The 18,188-nt window shown below is 38.3% G+C and overlaps 1 protein-coding gene across 1 annotated transcript in view; it reads right to left on the bottom strand.

The window, feature by feature from the left end:
- Positions 1-18,188, bottom strand: part of SORCS3 (sortilin related VPS10 domain containing receptor 3) — a 589,937-nt gene that overhangs the window by 22,987 nt on the left and 548,762 nt on the right. Inside the window, exon 23 of the mRNA XM_006166440.1 lies at positions 16,636-16,769. Coding sequence (XP_006166502.1) covers positions 16,636-16,769 — 134 coding nt within the window. The remainder of the gene's footprint in view (positions 1-16,635; positions 16,770-18,188) is intronic.

Here is an 18,188-nt window from a genome sequence, read left to right as displayed (position 1 = left end):
GGGCGCGTGAGCTCGTCAGACAGACAGAGAGAGACAGATAGACAGAAAGCGAGAAATCACCCCCCAGGGGGGATGGCCACGTCGCAATCCCTTCGCCTCCATTCTCCTCTTGGGATGTTGGGCATGCATGCACACGCGCCCGGAGTGAGTTTTAAGCCACCAGATCTGGGACGCGAACTGCAGTCGACTACGTGGGAGTCCAGCGACATAGCCATTACGCTAACTGCTGGTCCCTCTTCTAGGCATTTTTGTTGTTGTTGTTAAAGAGAGATTTTTGCCATAGGGAGCATGTGCTCGTTGGAAGGACAGAAACTGAAAGAGAAATCACCTTTGGGGGGATGGCCACACCGCAATCTCCATTCTCCTCGTGGGATTTTGGGCATTGGGCATGCACACACACGTGCCCGGCATGAGTTTTAAGCCATCAGATCTTGAATTTGAACTGCAGTTGACTACATGGGAGTCCAATGACATAACCATTACATTATCTGCTGGTCCCAGCATAGTGTCTTTCAAAATGAACTGAATTAAATCCATATTCCCAATTTGTTTTATTATATCCATGTTTTCCATTGAAAGACAAAACATTTAAATAGGGTGAAAAACATATCATACATATCATACATATCATACATATCTGTGATTGTCCCTAAATATTCTGTTTTTGCTTTTTTCTTCCTTATCATTATAACAGATAAGAACTTCTTAGGAATAAAGAGGGAAATAAAACAATTACTTTTTTATTCCCTCGTGAGAATTGAGATATTGGTAAGAGCAGGTGCTCACTGGAGAGAAGAGAGTGCAAGTCCCGAGATTAAAGAGTCATTGTTCAGTGGACACCTTAAATCGCCTGCTCTCTCAAATATTCTGTTGTTTGGAAAGTGAGACATAACAGTGGGAGGCTGATCTAAGAAAGCTGATAAGGAGAAGTCAGAAGCTGAGAAGAGTAGACTCCCCTCCTTTCTGTGAGTTTAAGAGATAGACGATGGAGTTACAGGATAGAGAGTAACAATACAGCCAGTTGGGGGATGCACAGAGATGCCCTGTAAGGGGGTGGATGTGGGCCAGCATCCACAAAGAATGCCCCTGTGGGGCCTGAATGCATACATACACAGAGCCCTGCAGAGCCTTCAAGATGGCAGCTTTCAGACAGTGTCCCCTTTTTGTGTGACTGAAATCCTTTCTACAATAGATCAGAATTTTCAGCTGGGCCTCTAAAATAATAATTTGAATTCCTCTACTTCAAAATTCTATAGCTTCATTTTGTGACCAGGCTAGTGGTTAGAGTTGAGCAAGACTAGAGTTATTGCTTTACCCTTCTAGCACTCTTTCTTCTCTCCCAAATGAAAGAAGACAAGGGGTGTGGAAAGAGTTCTATTCCTTCCCTTAACTAAGAATAAACCCCAGGGTCCAGGCAGTCTTTCTCATACTTATGGGCTGGTGAAGAGACATATGAGGGTGTGGCCTTCTGAATTAAACAAACAAGGGATGAGGAGGAAATTTGTCATGCATGTGTGATCCAACGGGTCAGTAGGGGCTATTTAGAGTCCTATTTTGAGAAGGAAACTGAAGTCGAGTTGGGCTCAGCATAGCAAATTTGGTCATGTCCACGGAATAAGGAAATGGCAACATGTGTGCCACAGCATTGCCATCTGTGATGTAACAAGAATGCTGACTTGAAACTGGCTCTGACACTACTTAATTGAAAAATCTTGGGTAAACAATTATGTTCCCATTCTAGGCCTCAGTTCATTTTCTGTTAAATGAAGAGTCTGCTTTAGAAGATCTGTGAGGCTCATTCAGGAGTCAGAATCAATGGGGGTGACAAAGGGATTTAGGGAAAATTTCCAATAAGCCCACTTGGTATCCCTCTGAAAATCTTCAATTGCTTTATCATACTAATCACACTCTTTAGAAAGTAAAGAAGATATGCCTATGCAACCAAAAAGATGGATATATATCTATATATAAATATATATTTTAAAAATAGGAATATATAAGGGAGGAAAGTGTTGGGAGAGAGTAGGTGATGGAAGGTGGGCATGAGAAATATAAAAAAAGGAAAAAATGAAAATAACAAGTAATACTGAAGATGTAGAGCAACTCAAACTCTCATATGGTTCTGGTGGGACTGTAAAATGGAACCACCACCTAGGGCAAGATTTACTTTTAAAAGAAATTGCAGGAGCTTTTTAAAAAATGGTTGAACCATTTTCTAATTTATGAATTGACCATTAAAATGCTAAGAAGTTAGTCATGAGAAAAAATAACTCATGTCCACAAAAAAATGTTTATAGCAACTTATTCATAATAGCCCAGGAATCCATCAACAAGAAAGTTGCTACTGCATTATTACCTTTGCATCGAGTTCTAGGACAGGCAAATCTAATCTATGTTGGAAGAAAAAAACAGAATAGTCATTTGATTTGAGGATTAAGAGTGAGGATCAACTGACAAAAGGCAGAAGAGAACTTCCAGAGTGATTGTAATACTACTGGGTCATTGGAAAAGTAACAGCATATTTTTCCTTTTTATGCAAAAATGTGTCATGACTATTCCGACAACTCAATCTTTATAGGAATTCGTATAACATTGATAAATGTCTTTGTCAAAACTCAGTAAGTGGGGAACAGCATTTGGCGTAATGGCTATGTTTTTGGGCTCCCACGTAGTCGATAGCAGTTCGAGTCCCAGATCCGGCGGCTTAAACTCACGCTGGCGCATGTGCGTGTGTGCCCAAGATCAAGAGAGGAGAATGAAGGAGAAGGGATTGTGGCGTGGCCATAACCCCCTGGGGGGGGTGTGATTTCTTACTTTCTGTCTCTCTGTCTCTGTCTTTCTGGCAAGCAAGCGCACGCGCCCTATAGCAAAAAAACCTCTCAAAAAAAAAAAAAAAAAAAAAAAGATAAAGCTCAGTAAGTGTTGTGACCAGCAGATGGCATAATGGTTATGTTGCTGGACTTGGACTCCCATATGGCCGATAGCAGTTCGAGTACTGGACCTGGAAGCTTGAAACTCATGGCCAGCATGTGTGTACGTGCCCAAGATCCTGAGAGGAGAATGGAAGAGAAGGGACTGTGGTATGGCCATGCCCTCTGGGGGGTGATTTCTTGCTTTCTGTCTGTCTGTGTCTATGGCAAGCACATGTGCCTTATAACAAAAATCACTCAAAAACAAAAACAAAAACAAGAAACAAAAAACTAAACTCGAGTAGGTGAATACTGCAGATCTATGTGTTTATTGTTGATACATTTTATACCTCCACCAGGGTAAAAAGTGTAAAGAAATTGTGATCGAAACAGTTAGAACAAAGTATGTAGGTGTCTTAGATATACTTTGAAATTCGTCAAAAAGTCAAGATAAATGGGTGAACAGACAGGTATGTGACAGGACGAGGGTAGTAAGTGTTAACGGTAGATTGGAGGTGGTGCGTATATGGATACTCCCTGCACAATTCTTTTCTACTTTAGTGTGTATCTGACGTGTTTCATAATAAAATATTAGGATAAAAATGAGATGAAAATGGAATAATCGATGTGCTTTTATTTTTCCTGACTCCACGAATGACTCTCCCTGACCATGACGATGTTATATTGCCCTCCATTTTGTTTTATTGCCCTCAATTATCGCTCATCTCATGCCACCTTTCACCGCCAGGCATTTTTCTTCCTTAATAATTTTTTTTCTCCCGGGACTTACATGAGAGCTTACTTTTTTAGCTCTCAGTCATGTATGCAGCCTCTCCCCTTTTCCTCACCCTTCTCTTAGACTCAGGTGCTAGGTCTTTGCCAGGTAGTGAATGGTATCTCTTCTGGAGGGGTGGAATCCTTCCTGTCCCAGCAGACTTGATCATCATGTTTCCCTAGGGGATCCAGGAGCAACAAGGATGCAAGTCTGTAGGACAAAGGGAATGCCTTGAGGTGGGAGGGTGCATGCCATCCTACCAGCCAGTCGGAACACCAAGCTATGAAAAACCATGCTGAACAGGAACACAGGGTCCCTGGATGGCAGGCTGCAGACTTCTCTGCTGGAGAAGGCAAGAGCTAATTTTCTTTTCCAAATTGCTTTTGTTTGCCATCAGCTGTTACTGCATCATGGCTGATTTCACCTTCCTTGGAAAGCTGGAACACTCAACAGAATTCTTGAGTTCTTCATCAGCCACTGATATCTGGTGCCCAATGCTAAATTAAATCAAATATTTTAAGGTTCATTTACTCAAATATATTAGGCAAGCAGACACATTTATTAAGCCAGACCTCTGTTAATCCCAGCAAATTGGCCTTTTGGAGCCCCACAAATCCAACAGGCAGCCAATTGACTTCTCCACGTCTGTGCTTTGTCCAAGCCGCCGAGCCAGCCCACAGCAGGCCTCTTAGAATAACGCCTCCTGCCCTGCCTAGACTGTGAGCTACATCCTAGCCTACTGAGAATCCCTCATGTGCGACAGGTCACATATTATCCACTGAGCCCAGCAAGGAATCGACAAAGCTCTGAGTGACTATTTAGTTAGGAGATTTCCACTTGACTAATGGATCAGGGAGCTGCAGGGAAATCTTTGGATGCAGCTTACTCCACTTGCCCAGACCCAGTAAATCGAGTTAATATTGCATATTACAAAATCTCCACAGCTTAAAATGTATGTCTTGATAAAAGCTGCCATTCCCTTATTGGGCAGATTGCAATCACCATGCTTGCCTGACCTTAAACCATCAGCAAATTACATAGTAACCTATGAAAACGCTTACCATATGAACTGGAAAGACAGAATTCATATACGAGGATATATATCATGCTTAGGATTGCATTAAAAACTTAAATACACACAAAGACAAGAAAGAAACAAAACAAAAATAGTATCTGTAGCTGTATTATGACTATGGAATTAATGTGAAAATTCACAGGTTTAAAAAAGCAGTTTCTTTCTTTTCTTTTTTTTTGGGGGGGTGGGGAGAGGTTTTTGCTATAGGGCGTGTGCGCTTGCCAGACAGAGAGAAACAGAGAGACAGAAAGTGAGAAATCAACCCCCAGGGAGGATGGCCACACCATAATCCCTTCTCCTCCATTTTCCCCTCGGGATCCTGGGCATGCACGCACACGCACCCGGCATGAGTTTTAAGCCACCGGGTCCAGGACGCGAACCACGGTCGAACAACGTGTGAGTCCAGCGACATAGCCATTACGCCAACTGCTGGTCCCAAAAAGCAATTTTCTTCAAACATGCGCGCAGATACACATATGCTCTCTTACATACATATATATTCATCTCACATACTCTTCGAAAATATCTGTCTAAATTACCACTGCCCATAAATCTGGTTCTATCTTCTATCACGCATTTTCTTTTCTTTTTTTTATAATTTTCAGATAGCGGATATGTTACCAGAGAAAGAGACAGAGTACCCCCAATGAGGCACATTCATGCCACAACCCTTATTCCTCCATTTCTCCATCCTGTCAGTTTTGGGGCATGTTTTTAAGCTCCAAAGGCTGAGACTCAAACAGTGGCCACTCATGTGAGATCTGACTTTCTACACATAGCACTTAACTACTGCACTATGAGGCCAATCCAGAGTTACTTTTCTAAGACAAAATAAAAAGCCTTTGTTGAGTCATTCAAAACAACTGGCATCTATCCTCCCCACCTTTTGGTTCATTCTCCAGTGTCTGCCCAAAGGAAACCTTTACTTTAGCTGAACCAATCTACACAGAACATGACCATTCTCGAGGCCTTCCCTGTAGAAAAAGATCCCTTTCTTTCCTCTCTGCTTCAGTTCTACTGCTCCTTCAATGCCAGTTTTGGACCAAATTCATACCCAACTCACTCTGTGCCCAAAACAGTTTGCATTCATTATGCCCTGGCTGCTTCACTTGGCCAGTAATAGTACATTACTATTAACTTACCTTCTTGTATCTCTTCTTGAATTCTAACCTCATATTTTCAAACAATTTTATGTGTTTGAGGCAAAAAATGGAATTTACACAGTGTTATATTCTTCACAACATCTAGCATAAAACACACTCTTAGAAAAGATCCACAGATGTACAAATGCAGTTTCACCTCCCCCACTGACAGGCTGTAGGTAGGTAAGCCTATGGTTGGATTTCAGGAAGGTTATTCTCTTCTATTTCCTTATAGTTCACACTTGCTCACTCATTATTACATGAGTTCACTTTGCCTTTGCACTGGACTGTAATCTCCGTGAAGGTAGGGCCATTGCTGCATATACAGTTCTATCCCAATGGCACCAAGCAACAGGTGGGTTATAAACTGGGGGTCGATTTATTTTTATCAACAGGCTGATTTGCTATAACCACCTGGGTGAACCTAATCTCTTTGCCCTGCCCCACCTCACTCTCCTTCACATACACATGCACACACAGAGATATTCATGATTATTAGCCTAAGCATTTCTCTGAAAAATGAGATAATTTCTCCTTCCTTGATGATAATAAGTATTATATATATGCAATATATGATTATTAACCTAAGTATTTTCATGATAATTGCTCTAACTATTTCTCTGAAAAATAGGATAATTTCTCCTTGCTCAGTGATAATATGTATTATATATATATATGTAAATATATAATAAAATATGTATTAAAATAATGCCTAGGAAGAGCCTAATACTAAGATTGTATTAGTAATAAACTCTCAAAATTAGTATTAGTTCCTTTTACAGATCAGTTTACTAGTCAAGAGAACCAGCGTTCTAAAATCAGAGAACTCACTATAATACCTAAATGCATTCATTCCTTTTCCAGTCAAATATGGTGTTCGTTGGGTCCATTATGGGGCCTGGTGGCCACCTGGATGTATTTCTGGCATGGTGCTAGCAACAAGCACTGAAAACATACTTCTTTCAAATGGACTGGAAACCTATTTTCAGAAATGGGGTTGTAATCAATGGAACCATGTCAGATTTGTCACCAAGACACAGAGGCTACCATGCAATTGATGAGCACCACAGTGACTCGTATTTACAAATGCTCAGATGTGTTCTAAATATTTCACATAATTAATCCTCGCAGCAATCATTGATTATAGTTCCTACCGTTTTTACTCAGACATTACAATTTATAAAATAAAGGCTTAAAGGAATTAAGCAGCTTGATTAAAAGCATACAGCAAAGAAGAATCTGCCTGGACTTCAACCTCAGTTTCTCTCATTCTAAAACCACTCTATTCTACTCCTTCTCATGTATTCTTTTCTCTTGCTTCTTTAGGAACAAAAGCTAACTAGTAAGACCTTTGGGACGTGGGTACTTGTATAGCATTCATGACCAAGAGTATAGACGGAAAATTTCTATCCAAGGAAATAGTGCTGGTTACCATACATTTAAAATAAAGATGTAATGCTGTTATGTAATTAAAATCACCCTTTCACAATATCACATAATATAGGTTAAACAGCTAAATATTATAGATTTCCAATAATACCTCAGCGATGTTCATATATTAGATATTAGTATCTTTGCTTTAGAGAAAAGGACTCTGAGATTCAGATTAAGTGATTTGTTCAAGCTAACACAGATAATTATCAGAGAAATTGAAAGTAAAACTTCCAATCTCTTTGTCCATTTATTTGCTTTTTAATCAAATATTTCTTCTTAGACACTGCATAGCATTACAGGTCTTAGACTCAGCACTGAAAGAAAAAACATGGTATTGCAGAGAAACATTGCATTTCTATTTCCTTGCAGGCTGCTGAGTAAACCACTGTGTTCTAACAGCCGAGAACTACCCTCTGTTTGTACGCAGTTTTTCAGTATAAGATAACCAGGTAAGGGACCAGCAGTTAGCGTAATGGCTATGTCGCCGGACTCCCATGTAGTTGACCGTGGTATGCATCCTGGACCCGGTGGCTTAAACTCACGCGCCGGGCGCATGTACGTGCATGCCCAAGATCCTGAGAGGAGAATGGAGGAGAAGGAATTGCGGTGTGGCCATCCCCCCTGGGGGGTGATTTCTCAATTTCTATCTCTCTGTCTCTGTCTGTCTGGCGAGCACACGTGCCCTATAGCAAAAACCTCTCAAAAAAAAAAAAAAAAAAAAAGATAACCAGGTAAGTAAACACTAACAGAAAATACTTCCCTGACTTGACACCTGAGAAACTACACATAGTGAGAGGAAGAAATGAACTAAAAATCCTCCCCTTTCTAACTTCTTCCCACACAGTTTTCTCCTTTCCCTTCACTATACATACCTGCTGGTTTCTGAAGTAAGAGTGAGATTTGTAAACTCCAGGAGATAAACACCTGTAGGAGTGCAGCTTAAACACCTTGGGGCTGGGAGTTGGTACATGTTAGGTGGGAATTAGGAGATCTGAATTCTGCAAGTAATCAAGTTTGAAATTGGGATGCTCTTCTCATCCAGAGAGCTTTAGTTCTCTAATCCACCAAATAAGGATTTCATTAAACAACCTGATTACCAATTGTCCTGGTGAATAATAATACCAAAATGCAAAAACATCAGTCATCTACACTAAGTAATTAATTTGAAAGGACTATGAACAAATAACAGAAACAGAAAAGGATCCCTATATCACTAATCATGTTCTGTCTTTTACCAGTCGGCCTAATATCAGTTTGATGACATAATATAGCATCTGTTTATTGAGTACATGATCTGAATCAAGTAAGTATGTGTTACATAGTTTTCACAACAGTGCAGATTAGGTAGGTATTAATCTCTACAGATTGCAGTGAGCGAATCACATTTTAGGTCAAATAGCTTGATTAGCTCACACGTAGGATGGGACAGTGTTGGAAATGTCACCCATGACATTCTAAGTCCAAGGTCCATGTTCTCCGCACCATATTATGTGATCTTCCTAAAAACAGATCAAGATAAGTTTCTTCCATTCTCATCATGCATGAGTAACTATTATTAGCCAATTACTGCATATTTATTTTCCGGTGCTCTTTATATACAACATTTCCAAGTTTAATGTGGTTTCATTAAAAAAAATATTGTTTTTAGAGTTAAGGCTCTCCTCAAGGTTAGCAATGCCAGGATCAACAGGTGACATGGTAGTTAAGGCGCTGGACTCCCAAACGGCCAACTCTGTCGTTAGAGTCCTAGACCTCGTGGCTTGAAACTTATGCCGGATGCCTGTGCGCACATACCCAAAATCCTAAGAGGAGGATGGAAAAAAAGGGATTGCAGTATGGCCATCCTTCCTGAGGGGTGAATATCTTACTTTCTTTCTCTCAGCTTTCTCCAGTAAGCGCACATGTCCTATGGCAAAAAAAAAAAAGAAAGAAAAAACAGAACAGAAGAAAGATTATCAATGCTAATTACATTATGAGCTTTCAAAGAAAACATAAGTTTAAGAGTTAAGAACTCCAGGGGGACCCAGTCATAGACACACACCCTTGATTTTGTAAATTTTATCATCAGAGGGTGATGTGGTTCTCCCAAAAAATATTGGAGAAAATGTTTCTCATGCTTCTGGCAAGAGAAAAAGAAAAAAAGAAAAAGAACTATAACAGAACATTTTATTCTTTTTAATAAGGTCTGCTCTCAGAAGAAACTAATAAACCAGAGTCAAACCTTCTGGGGTTTTTATTGTAGTCTAACTGGCATGGGAGAATGGAAATGTCCAACCCCAGCCTACTCTAGCCATCCAGTCACACCATGAGTGGGAATGAGGATGAGAAACGCCTGTGAAGCACACAGTGCAGAGGCTTATGTTCATTAAAAGACTGAGACTTCATCATAGGTTTGCAGAAAGCTGCTTCTCTTCCATACCTTACGAACACAATAGTAAATATATATTTACAGCAGTTCCTGTTACTTAGTACATCATGTCCAGATATCAAGTAAAAATTGCAAGCTACACTAGAAGGCAAAAACAGCTTGAAGTGGGATCAGCAGGTGGCATGAGGTTAAGGCACTGGAGTACCACATGGTTGACTACAGTTCAAGTCCTGGACCCAGTGGCTTGAAAATCATGCGAGGTGTGTGTGCATGCCCAAAATCTCAGGAGGAGAACACAGGAGAAGGGATTGCAGTGTGGCCATCTCTCCCTGAAGGGCGATTTCTTACTTTCCTTCTCTCTATCTCTCTGGCAAGCACATGCACCCTACAGCAAAAACCTAAAAAAGATAAACAAAACAAAACAAACATAATAATAATAATAATAATAATAAAAGAGTTTGAAGAGACAGAGTGAAGCATCAGAACAAAGTCTGACGGGGATGTTGAAATCACCAGACAGAAGTTCATTATTATTTCTTCTTTAAAGTTTATGTACTTACTTTTTATACAAAAGAAAGAAGGATGAAAGAAATAGAGAGAGAGAGAGAGGGAGAAGGAAAGAGAGAGGCATCCTCAACAGAGTCTGCATGCCAGACTCCTATGCTTAGTCTTCACCAGCCAGGATCATAAGCATGCAAATGCACAAGCAGACCTCAGTCCATGAAGCTGGGACTTTATAATACATCCTCAACACCATGGAGCATTGCATCACTGCTATACCACCATGACTGGCCCCAGACTGGAAATTTAAAACAGCTATAATTAATATGATAAGGGATCTACATGTAAGAACAGATGAACAATGTAAGCAAAGATATGGTAAGCGAAAGGAGAAAAAAGAAAAGTGAAAGATCAAAAATACTGTAACGGAAATGAAGAATGCTTTTGGTGGGCTGATTAGCAGACTGGACATATCTCAGGAAAGAATCTCTGAGTTTAGGATATTGCAAAAGAAACTTCTAAACTGAAAAGGAAAGAATAAAAAGGAAGAAGAAGAAAGAAGAAGAAGGAAGAAGAAGATGAAGAAGAGGAAATCGAAGAAGAAGAAATCAAAGAAGAAGAGGAAATAGAAGAAGAAGAGGAGGAGGAGAAGGAGAAGAAGAAGAAGAAGGGAAAATCCATGAATGTTGGACAACTACAAAAGTTGTAAATATATGTAAGGTGAATATCAGAAAGAGAAAAACAACAACAAAATATCTGAAACAATGACCATTGATCATCTCTTTAGAGTCATGTCAGACGCAAAACCACAGGGACAGAAAGTTCAGATAACACCAAGCAGGGTAAATACAAAAAAACCTACACCTAGACAAATAATGTTCAACCTATAGGAAATGAAAAATTAAGAAAAAATCCTGAGAAAGGCCATAAGAAAAAATCCTGAGAGAGGCCATACCTTACCTAGATATATGAGAAAAGGATTTCATTTGACTTCTAAGAAACCATGCAAACAAGAAGAAAATAGAATGACATATTTAAAGTGTGTGGGACCAACAGGTGATGTAGTGGTTAAGGTGCTGGACTTCCACATAGCTGACTGTGGTTCGATTCCCTGACCCAGAGGCTTGAAACTCATGCTGGACATGTATGCATTTATTAACAAAAGCCCAGGGGGAGAATGAAGAAGAAGGGATTGTGGTGTGGTCATGCCCCATGGAAGGTTATTTTTCACTTTTTCTCTCTGTCTCTCTTTCTCTGGCAAGTACACACACTCTATAGTAAAAATATCTCCTAAAAATAAATAAATAACATATTGCAGGAAATTTTTAAAAAAAACTAGAATTTTATACCCTGTAAAAGTTATCTTTTAAAAGTAAAAGAAAAAAAGATCTCTTAGATCTGCCTTGTAAGGATTGTTTTCAAAAATTCTACAAAAAGAATGAAAATAATATAGGTCAGAAACATTGAGCCATAAAAAAAAAAAAAAAAAAGGAAAAAGAAAAAGAAAGAAAAGCACTTATGTACCAGCCATTGGCCTAGTGGTTAAGAGTACTGGATTCCGGGGCCAGCAGGTGGCATGGTGGTTGGGTGCACTGGACTCCCACATGGCCGATGACAGTTTGAGTCCTGGACCTGGTGGCTTACTTTCTCTCGCTCTCTGTCGCTTCTGGTAAAATATAAATAAATAAATAGATACATACATAAAGTTAAAGAAAATATTTTTTTTTTTTAAAAAAGATGGGACCAGCAGGTGGTATGGTGGTTAAGATGCTGGATACTCCCACATGGCTGACCACGGTTCAAGTCCTGGATTTGGTGGCTTATTTTCTGACTGTCCCTCTCTCTCTCTCTATGTCTCTCTTTGGTCAAATTAAAATAGGTGAACGAATAAATAAAATTAAAAAAAAAAAAAGAGTACTGGATTCCACAAGGCTGATCTTCTAGTTTGAATCCCAGATCTAGAGACTTGAAAAACATGCCTGGCATTTGTATATGCATGCCCTAAATCCCAGTGAGATGAAGGGGAAGTGATTGCAGCATGACTACCTTATTGTCGGTTGCTTTCTCCCTCTACTACTTTGTTTTTTTTCTGGTGAGTGCATACATCCTCTGACAAATTAAAAACAAAACAAAACAAAAACCCTCAAACACACACCAAAAAAGCCTTTATTTTTCTTATTCTTCTATGTGTGTATATCATGTGAGTGTATGTGCATATAGATAGAGTTTCACTATATCATAATCCTTCTGCCTCTACCTCCCAAGTAGCTGAGATGACAAGCATATGCCACCATGATTGACTCTTTCAGACAGGTCTTACTATGTTGCACACACTGGCCATGAGCTCACAATCTCCCTACTTCTGTCTCCTAGAATGCTGGGACTATGGAATAGACAGAAACTCCCTCAAGTTGACAAAGAACATCTACAAAAAATTATAGCTAACATAATATTTAATGGAGTGAAACTAGACGCTTTCCCAAAAGATAAGACCAAAAACAAGGAAAAGATGTTTCCTCTCACCACTGTTTTCAACCTTGTGCTGGAAGACCCAGCTAAGGCAATAAGACAAGAAAATAAATAAAAGATATGATTGGGAAAGAAGAAATAAAGCTACATTAGTTCACAGATGACTTGATTGTCTATGTATAAAAGCCAAAGAAGTCAATAGCAACAAAAAAATTCCTCAGGCTAATAAGTGATTATAGCATAGTTGCAGGACACAAGATTAATATTTAAAAGTTGATCACTTTTCTATATATCAGCAAGGGCTGGACCGAGGTGTATATCATGCTAGGTGAAGTCTCATTACAATATAAATGATGTATACCTATTTAATGTATGAATAATAATAAGTATAAATAAAAAAAGAAATCAAGGAGAAAAATAAAAAGGAAGGACATTTATGCGACACAGAAATGGATGTTAACTGTTGATGAAAATGTGTATAGTATCTTCAACTGGACAGATGAGAAGTGTATTCATGTTGGGCATATTGACTTCACAAGCTAGGTAATATATAGTGACTGAATGCATAAAATAATTAAAATAAAAACACCATCTCATTTAAATTATCACCATGGAAAAACAAATAGTTAACTTACAAACCTAACAAAATATGTACAAGGTCTTTGTAAGGAAAAGTACAAAACTCTGTTAAAAGAAATCAGAAGATAATTAAATAAATGGAGAGATATTTTATGTTCTTAGGTAGAAGGTTTCAATATTTTCAAGATGCCAGTTTGAATCATTTTTTTTCTTTTTTGGAGAGGTTTTTGCTATACGGTGCGTGCACTCGCTAGAATGACAGAGAGAGACAGAGAGACAGAAAGCAGGAAATCACCCCCTCCCCAGGGGGGATGTCCACACCGCAATCCCTTCTCCTCCATTCTCCTCTTGGAATCTTGGGCACGCACGCACATGCGCCCAGCATGAGTTTAAGCCACCGGGTCCAGGACTCGAACCACGGTCAACTATGTGGGAGTCCAGCGACATAGCCATTATGCAACTGCTGGTCCCCATTTTTGAGCTATAGATTCAATGCAATCCCAAACAAATTCCTATGTTACTTTGTAGATAATGAAAAACTGATTATAAAGATAACAAAAAAGGAGCTACCATCAAACAATATGGATGTTCTTAAAAAAACCTACAAAAAAAAAAAAACTACTATATGACTCAATAATCTCACTTCTTGGTATTTACCCAAAGGGTAGAAAAACAATCAGTAGGAAAGATACTTGCACATACACGTTTACTGTGGCATTATTCTCAATTGCTAAGACATAAAAGCAACCTAAGTGTCCAAGAACTGATGATTGGGCTGAAAAACTGTGGCACATATATACCATGGAACACTACTCAGCAACAAGAAACCATGAGAACCTGTCATTTGATTCAAAGTGGATAAATATGGCAGACTTATTGCTAAGTGAAGTGATTCAGACTTTGAAAGACACACACTGTATATCACTGCTTAATATATATTGAATGCTTGCAATCTATGGCAAAAATTCAAAATCCAAAGATATGGTAGTAGAGAGGATAAGGATAGATATCAGAGATGGTAAGGAAGGGGAGTGTATGGTAGAGGGTGAATACTAGGGGCAAAGGGAAGAACATTTAAAAGATAAAAGAATGTAAAGTGCTCTGTTGAAAATTATGTATATGGTAATATCCTTGATTTTATTGTCATGTATTACACGAATACTTTGAAAAATCATATTGTGCATTATAAAGATATACAATGATGAACCGTACATAAATTTTTAAAAGGCATGGAGGAACCTTAAATATATATTACTAAGTGAGAGAAGACAATTTGAAAAGTCTACACACTGCATGATTTAACTATATGTCATTCTGGAAAAGGAAAACTATGGAAACCGTAAAAAGATCAATGGTTCCTAGGATTAAAGGAGAAAAAGGGATGAATAAATTAAGCACAGAGGATTTTTTAGGGCAGCAAAAATATTCTGTTTGATACTATAATGTAGATACATGTCATCATACATTTCTGTAAACCCATAGAGTATACACCAAAAGTGAACCCTAATGTAAACTATGTACCGCACTATGGGTGATAATGATGTGGTGATGCAGATTCATCAGTGACAGCCATGTAGTACTCTTTTAGGAGATGTTGATAATGGCGGACACTACACATGTGTTATGGCAGGGAATAAATGAGAAATCACTGTATTTTTCTGTCCATTTTGCTGTGAACCTAAAACTCTTGTAAAAAGAAAAACTTTTTTTTAAAAAAAGGCAAAACAACCAATAGAGAACATTAACATTAATTAAATTGAGGAACTCTCCACCTAACTGCTCCTCTCAGCTTCTATCATACAACTCTGGCCAGTCTCAACCTAGGTGCCACATCACTAGAAATATTTGGAAGCTTCACAGATTGAGCCCTCTCGATCCTTTCTTTGAAATTTGTCAACTTCAGTACCTTGCCTAAGAAGAACACTAACTTGTAGAATATCTAGTAGGCATTGAGAAGGATTCTTTACATGAGTTATCTCACTTAGTTTTCACAAACCTACATTTAAGAATCTAGGTCACTTAATCCCAGAGGTGATAAGCAACTTTCTTAACATATAGAACATTATAAAACATTATAATAAGTGGAAAGGAAAAGGATTAAAACAAAAAGATGCAAATGAAAGTTTAAAAACACTGATTAAAGGAACAAGAACATGCAGATGTGTATAGTTTTTCCAAATATTCTTTCTTTCTTAGTATTATTTGAACTTTTTTTATCAATAAACTTGATATGAGAAGGCATATTTTATTCAATTCTGTGGATCTACAGCTTCATTTAATATCACCTATTGCTTGGGTTTGAGCCATAATCTCAAAAGACACAATTTAAAGTCACATTATCCAAAATGTTGAAATGCAAGAAATTAAAAATTCCCAGTGTCTAAAAATCTCTCAAATCACAATTTCAAATGATTAAAATCCTAAGTGGTGGAATACTGAAAGCCAAAGATCTCTCAACCACAATTTCCATTTAAGAAAATACTATAAAAAGGGTAGGAAGCCAAATTCTGGGAAGGCATGTTTTCTCCCTTTTTGTGTTTTTTTCCACAATTTTAAGTTATCAGCATTCTTCTTTTATAATTTACTATGCATTGTCACATCACTTCCCATACTGGAGGTATAAATTATATAAAGACTTTTAGAGTTCTAATTCATTTTATGCAATTTTTGTAGAACTGACTCTGCAAAAATGCATTGTCATAATGTTGACATTGTGTGTAAGCATTGTGTGTATATGTAAAAATATTAAAACTCTCAGTAAATGAAGAGATATACTTTCTGTATATCTGCATTTATAAAAAATGAAAATTCTTGAGAGTTCAGCTCCCTAGGCCACAGCATATGTGGTGGTGACTCTTGGTAGTGACTCCTTGTGGTTTCTGATCCATTTTGTCAAAAGACTTAAGTAGTCAGTCAGTGTTCCAGATGACTATAGTTAGAAAGGTGCACACAATTATGAACCTTAATGATGTGCATTTACATGTTTCTCTTTCTGACCTATTTCTGAATAAGGTTCACCTGCTCACACTGTTATTATACCTGTGTGGTTGTTAATATGCTTGAGTGTTTATATTTGCAAAAGGGGTATGCTACTATTTACCTATTTAATTGCATAATGTGGCCTATGGAATGTTCCATGATTTTTATGTGTTTATCAAGTAATTCTCCTTTATGATGTAAATAAATGTCTTTTAAATATTTTTTTATTATTTTTTCTAAAATTATATTTGGGGATTTTAGACTTTAGGGATTATGGTGTGCAGGATTGTGTATGACAGCACAGTGTTGCTACCCCCTCCAGTGAACTCAACATCAACACCGAAGTGGGAGCATCAGAGCATTCAGAGTAGATTTAACATGACACTGATCAGAAAGGGTCAAACCTTCGTGCTATTGCCGAACCACCAGAAATAGGTAAGGGTCCCCAGTTGACTGGGCCACACGACTGCACTGATGTTGACCTCCTTATTCTTTATGGCAACAAATGGGACTCTGAGATGGACATGCTCCACAGGACCTAAGGGAACCGGAAAAACAATGTCAGTGGTTATATTCCTGGGACAGTCAAATATAATTACCCTCCTAGATTCTTAACCTTAATCCTTGTTGTCATTCCCTGTAATAAAACACAAACTAACAAAGATTAGGAGGGCTGCATGTGCTTGAAATAAAGCTTAAGATGTAATACGGAACTCAAATCAGGTTTAAACTTTTTAATTTTTTTTTTAATTTGTTAAGGTGCACATGCACTTGATAGGGAGGAAGGGAGAGAGGGAGAGGGAAGGAAAAGAGAGAAACCGTAGGTCCCTGCTCTCTCCCTTACCTCTAGTGGGATGGTCACTTTGCAGTCCCTTCTCCTCCATTGTTTCTCTTGGGATTCTGGGCATGCACATGCACTTAGAGTGTTTTTCAAGCTACTGGGTCTGAGAGTTGAACCACACAGTCGGCCATGTGGGATCCAGCCACCTTAAAATTTACATCTGATAAACCTAACCATGAATGCTTTTAAACCAGCAACCCAAGAACAAAGCTAGTTCGCCAGACACTTAGCCAATAAATAGGAAGATAAACAGTCTATTTCATTTGTGATGATTAGCCTGCATTGGGGTCAGTGCATTGTGTGACTGACAAAGAGTCCATTGAGGACTCTTTCTTTATCCTCAACTGTTAATTGGTTTCCATCTTCAACAATTGGCCATTGTACCAGGTCATCTCCAGTACACAGTGGGTGTTACTCAGAAGCTGGCAAGGCCATTGTACAAAAAAGGGAAAAGCATATCTCTTTAAGTTGAAGGAAAAGCAAATACTAGCCTCGAAGACAATAAAAAGTTGCTTCTCTTTTTTCCTCAGAAAACTGTATAAGCAGCATCAAAGTCTAAGAGAGCCAAAGAACATGCACACGTACACACCCTGGACAGAATACGTGAGAATTTTAATTTAATTCATTTCCAAAATAAAATGACAAGAGGAAAATGCTGTTCTGTGTTGCATTTAGGAGTTAGATAATGTTATTTTTTTAACTCTGGAATTTTCTCCCTACCCCACCTAATTCTTTTTCCTTCTCTCCTCCTTCTTTCCTTTCCTTTTTATGTTTTCTCTTTCTTCTTTCCTTTTTCCTTCTTTCTTTCCCTCCTTTAAAAACTTTCTACTTAACCAAATCAAACTGAGCTATTTAATTATCTATCCACATCATACTAGAGCACATTTTCCTGGTTTTCACCATGATCGTTTTGATGAATGCCAGGGACTAAAGTGACTTAATTTAAATGTCTTAAACCATAATTGTGGCAAGAACGTCTCTGTAGCCTACAGATCTTGAGTTTTTCCTCAAAGGTTTGGCATTTTTCGGGCTATCTAGCTTCACTGTTTGTATCTTTGGTAATTTTGGAGACAGTTCACTTATAGAAAAGTAAACAAATGGGTGGTTCATTTTAAT

Source organism: Tupaia chinensis, unplaced genomic scaffold (assembly GCF_000334495.1).
Source record: "Tupaia chinensis unplaced genomic scaffold, TupChi_1.0 Scaffold144255_1, whole genome shotgun sequence".
NCBI classification, from domain to species: Eukaryota; Metazoa; Chordata; class Mammalia; order Scandentia; family Tupaiidae; genus Tupaia; species Tupaia belangeri.
Note: the sequence above shows the minus strand (reverse complement) of the source record. Positions and strands in the feature narration are given on the sequence as shown.